Below are 5,188 nucleotides of genomic sequence, written 5' to 3' on the forward strand. Positions count from 1 at the left end.
GCGCGGCGACGGGCTGGCGGCGTCGAGCGTGCAGTGGGGCCCGTGGGCGGACGTGGGTATGGCGGCGGGCAGCGCGGTGAGTGCACGCTTACAGGCGTCTGGCCTACGGCAGATCAGCTTGCAGGAGGGGGCGGCCGGTCTGGTCGCGGCGCTCAGCGCTCGCGAGCCGGCCGTGTTTGCGCTGTTTCTCACCGATTGGGATCGGTTCTTGGAGTCTCTACCCGCCGTCCCACTGCTGCTTGACAGGTTCAAGCCCGCCGCCACCGCTCGTGGTGCAAGCTCGACATGACCAACCAGCTTCCGATGGAGCAAGTACTGCGAATTGCGCAGGGAGTCGCGGGGGCTGAGCTCGACCCGGACAAGCCTCTCATGGAAGCGGGCTTGGACTCACTCGGCGCCGTCGAGCTGCGCAACCAGCTGCAGCGCGCAGCCGGCGATGGGTTGGAGCTGCCGTCGACTTTCATTTTCGACGCGCCGACCGTCCGCGCCATCTCTGCGCTGGTGCAGGCGCCGGAGGAGAACCCGGGCTCTGAGTTGGGCCTCGCGCCGCCAGTGATGACCTCGTCATCACAGACGCTGGTCGGGAGCAGCGTTCGCCTACCGGCGGGCGTTGCTACGCAGCACACATTTTCACTGGTCCTTGCTTCTTGCGGAGACGTCGCTGCCGAGGTCCCGCTGGAACGGTGGGACGTGGGAAGCGCTGTCGCCGACGCGGTCGCTGGCGGACTGGACGATGTGGTGTGCAGCCGGATGAGGTACGGAGCTTTCCTCCGCCAGGCTGACCTCTTCGACGCATCCGCCTTCTCTGTCTCGAAGAGCGAGGCGTTTGCCATGGACCCACAGCAGCGCCTGTGCCTCGAGCACGGCTACGCGGCTTTGCACGCCGCAGGGCTTCTGCGCGCCTCGCTCCTGGGCCGGGAGACCGGAGTCTTCCTGGCGCTCTCGTGCCAAGACTTCTCGAGGGTGCTCCTCCAGTCGGACGCGTGGCGCTCCGTCTACGCTGCCACCGGCAGCAGCCAGTCCGTAGCAGCTGGGAGGCTCTCCTTCGCGCTTGGCATGCAGGGACCTTGCACGCAAGTCGACACCGCCTGCTCCGCAGGGCTGACGGCCACCAATCTGGCGTGCGGCACTCTGCAGCTCGGCGAGTGCCGCGAGGCGGTGGTCCTGGCGGTCAACGTGATGCTCGTGACCGACGTCCACCAGGCGTTCGCGATCGCGGGCATGACATCGCCTCGAGGCAAGTGCCACACCTTCGACGAGAGGGCGGATGGCTACGTGCGCGCTGACTCTTGCGGCGCGGCGGTCTTCGAGCCGCAAGACGAGGGCCAGAGGAGCCGATGCGCGGTCGCTGGCGTGACTGTCCGCTGCGATGGACGGAGTGCTAGCCTCACCGCCCCGAACGGTCAGGCGCAGTGCCGTCTGATCAGCGCGGCGATAGCGCGGGCGGGGGTGCGCGCTGCGGACGTGCAAGTGGAGGAGGCACACGGGACGGGAACCGCGCTGGGCGACCCGATCGAGATGCGGAGTCTATCGACGAGCGTCTTTGTTCCTGCCGCCAAGGAGGGCGCGGCACAGACGACTGTCGGGAGCCTCAAGGCCAACGCGGGCCACGCCGAGCCTGGCGCTGGATTCAGCGGGTTTCAGGCGTTGGTGCTTGCATTGCAAGGCTCCGCGACGTCGCCGAACGCGCAGCTCCGGAGAGTGAACCCCCACGTCCACGATGTGCTCTCCATCGTGCCTTGCGGACTACCCACGGCACCAAGCAACGTGGGTCACGGGCAGTCGGGTCTTATGTACGGTGCAGTCTCCTCCTTTGGCTACAGCGGCACCATCGTCCACGCCGTCCTCTCGTGCTCGGCCCGCGCGGGCGAGCCGGCGCGGCCGCCGTCCGCTCCGGGCTTGGTCTACCGCAGGCAGCGCTTCTCGTGGCAGGACGAGCTGCACCCGCTGGCGCAGCAGCCGGGCCGCGCCGGCGAGGCCCACCTCTTCCGCTCGCCGGCCCGGGGCCGGCTAGTTGCCCTCATGGCCGACCACGTCGTGCAAGGCCGCGTCATCTTCCCCGCGGCCGGCTACCTCGAGCTGGCGCGGGCCGCATGCCAGGCGAGCACGCTTTACGCGGGCAGCCGTGCGTGCCATCTGCGCCGCGTCCTCTTCATGCAGCCCTGCGTGGTGGAGCCGGCTGCCGACCAGCACATCGAGTGCGAGGTGTCGGGTGCGCTCGACAGTCTTGAGATTCGCAGCGGCGCGGGCGCCGCCCTCGCCGAGCGGATGGTGCATTGCGCGGCGTCACCCTCGGGTGGCGGGGCGGGAGGCGCGGCGGGCGCGCGGTCGCTCGCCGCGCCAGCGCAGCGCGCGTGCTGCCCGCACGCCGCCGATGCAGCTCGGATCTACGGCGACTTCCGCGCCGTTGGGCTCGAGTACGGCCGCGCCTTCCAGACGCTCGCTCAGGGCTGGGCGTCGGCTCTCTCGGGCACGGCGATCGCGTCTCTGCGCCCCCGACGCAAGGCGTGCCTCGAGGGCACTCTCCTCCACCCCGCGGACCTTGACGGCGCGCTGCAGGCCTCGATTCTGATGGAGCGCGAGCGCTCGAGCGAGACTCGACTCCCCTTCTCGGTGGCAGAGGCGGCGCTCAGCGGCTTGCACGGCAACATGGTCGCGATGCTGAGCCGGCGAGGCGCCTCCACGGCTGACGTCGTCCTGTCTGGCCTCGGGAAGGCGACGAGGCTCGACCACTTCGAGAGCCGTGTGCTCAAGAAGGGCGCCGCCGGCAAGGCTGCCTCGGCCGCCGGCAAGGCTGCCCCGGCCGCCGACTGGTCCTACGCGTGCGAGTGGGCTCCGGTGGCCTCCGCCGCGGCCGATCCGAGCCAGGAGGCCCGCGTCTTGCTCGTGGGCGACCGGCGCGGCACGCTGGCCGCGGCGCTCGGGCGGAGCATCGCTCGGCGCGCGGAGAGCGGGTCCGCCTCGGAGCTGCGCGAGGCCGGCGCTCTCGATGGCGTCGTCCTCGTCGCGCCGCCCCGGGCTGCGGCCGCGCTGGGCAGCATCGCGTCGGCGCTGACCATCGTGCAGTGGCAGATGGACCTGCCCGCCGCTGTGCCGGTGTGGGTCTGCACGCACCTGACCCAGCCCGTCGCCTCCGTGCGGCGGAGCTCGAGCGAGCACGCCGGTCTGTGGGGATTTGCGCGTGCGTGTCTGCAAGAGGCAGCCGGGCTGCCGCTGTACAACCTGGACCTCGACTTCGGGTGCGCGCAGTCGCTGCGTGGCGCGGCCGAGCTCGTGCGCTCGCGCGCGCTGGCATCCGAGGACGGGTTCGTCCACGGCTTGCGAGTGGGACCCGCCGCCGAGAACGAGGCCGCGCTCCGCGGCGGCTCGATGCACGTTCGCCGGCTGACCTTGCGGAGATCGCCGGCGGCGTTGCAGTCGATCGTCCTGACTTGCGAGCCCCGCGGCTCATTCGCGAACCTCAAGCTCGAGCCTCGGGGCGACCACTCGTCCCGCGATGGCAACGAGGTGGCGCCCACCGAGGTCAGCATCGCCGTGCATGCGGTCGGCCTCAACTTCCGGGATGTCCTGGATGCGTTGGGTGAACTTCCGTCGGAGTACCTTGGCACGCTTGGTTCCGACTGCGCTGGCATGGTGGAGCACGCGGGCTCGCAGGTCGCTCACATTGCTCAGCGCGACGCTTGCTTCGGTCAGGCGAAGAATTGCCTCGCATCGCATGTGTGCTGCGACGGGCGATTGCAGGTGCGCAAGCCGAGCGCGGTGAGCTTTGAGGCCGCGACCACTCTGATCAGCACCTGGTGCACTGTGCACGTGGCGTTCGTCCGGTCCCGGCTCGTCGGCTCGCGGCGGCTGCTCGTGCACGCTACGGCCGGCGGCGTTGGCCTGGCGGCTTCGGAGTACGCCGCGTGGCTTCGCCTCCGGCTCTTTGGCACCGCGGGCGCCCCGCGCAAGCACCACCTCCTGCGGTGCTGCGGCGTGCGCTCGACTGCGAGCTCTCGCCAAGCTGCCTCGTGCGGGCATTCGCTCGCATCGCAGCTTGGCGGGCGGCGCCTGGACGGCGTGCTCAACAGCCTGTCCGCGGACTTCATCTCCACCTCCTTCGCGCTCCTTGCGCCGGCCGGCCGGTTCGAAGAGATCGGGAAGCGCTCCGTGTGGAGCGTTGCGCGAGCCGCCGCCGCCGTGCCGAGCGCCTATTCCGTCCTCGACATGGCGCTCGACGTCCCCGCCGACCCTGACTGGTACTCTGCAGAGGTGCTGCAGGTCCTCGCGCGGCGGCTCGAGGCGGTTGTGGTCCACGGCCTCCCGCTCCGCAGCTTCGGCATCGAGCGCGAGGCACGAGACGCGTTCCGGTTCCTCTCGGGCGGCGCAAACCTCGGCAAGGTGGTGATCACGATACCTGTCCGGTTGGGTGCGCCAAGCTCGTTGGCGGTGGCGTTTGCGCCGCTCTGCGAGCTGCTTGATGCCCACGTGTCGGACGCGGTGCGCGCGCTCGAGGAATTGCCGCAGGTGACGGACGCCCACGAGGTGCTTGAGAGGGCTGTGAGGCACGACATCGCCCGCGCCCTGAGCGGTTTGGACCCTTCTGCCATCCCCAAGTGGCACCACCGGCTGCTACATGAGTGGTGCGCCGCCATCGAGCCGCCCACAGAGCCCGCATCGTACGAAGACGTGCTCGCAGTGTCGCCGCGGCTCTGGCCTGAGGTTGGCGTGACTCAACGATGTGCCTCCCAGCTCGCCGCCGCCCTCCTCGGCACCGTCGCCTACCAGGAGCTCCTCTTCCCGGGAGGGTCGATGGAGCTGACGCTGCCCGTGTACGAGGACGCCGTCAACGCTCGCTTCTACAACGAGTGCGTGGTGGCCGCGGTCGACTCCATCATTGCCAGCCTGCCAGCCGGCCGCTTCTTGAGCGTCGTCGAGGTTGGCGCCGGCACGGGCGGCACGGCATCGAGCGTGCTGCCGCGGCTGCGTCGGGTGTGCGAGCAGTACATGTTCACCGACGTGTCGGAGGTCTTCCTCAACCAGGCGCAGCGGCGCTTTGCCGAGTACGCCGGCTTCATGCGCTTTGAGCTGCTCAACATCGACGCCGACTCGCGCCTCCAGGGCTTCGCCTCGGGATCGTTCGACCTCGCCATCGCCACCAACGTGCTGCACGCGAACTACGCCTCGTAGGAACTGGTTTGATGGTAAT

At 69.8% G+C, this 5,188-nt stretch overlaps 1 protein-coding gene across 1 annotated transcript; it reads left to right on the forward strand.

Moving 5' to 3' along the window:
• Nucleotides 1-1,791: 1,791 nt before the first annotated feature.
• Nucleotides 1,792-5,169, forward strand: EMIHUDRAFT_252308 (hypothetical protein; the record flags this gene model as incomplete). The annotated part of the gene is made up of 3 exons (XM_005788950.1): nt 1,792-1,850; nt 1,914-2,271; nt 2,350-5,169. The coding sequence occupies 3 exons, from the start codon at nt 1,792-1,794 to the stop codon at nt 5,167-5,169; spliced, it is 3,237 nt and encodes a 1,078-aa protein (XP_005789007.1).
• Nucleotides 5,170-5,188: the final 19 nt, after the last annotated feature.

Source organism: Emiliania huxleyi (assembly GCF_000372725.1).
Source record: "Emiliania huxleyi CCMP1516 chromosome Unknown EMIHUscaffold_1302, whole genome shotgun sequence".
In the NCBI taxonomy this organism is placed as follows: Eukaryota; Haptophyta; order Isochrysidales; family Noelaerhabdaceae; genus Emiliania; species Emiliania huxleyi.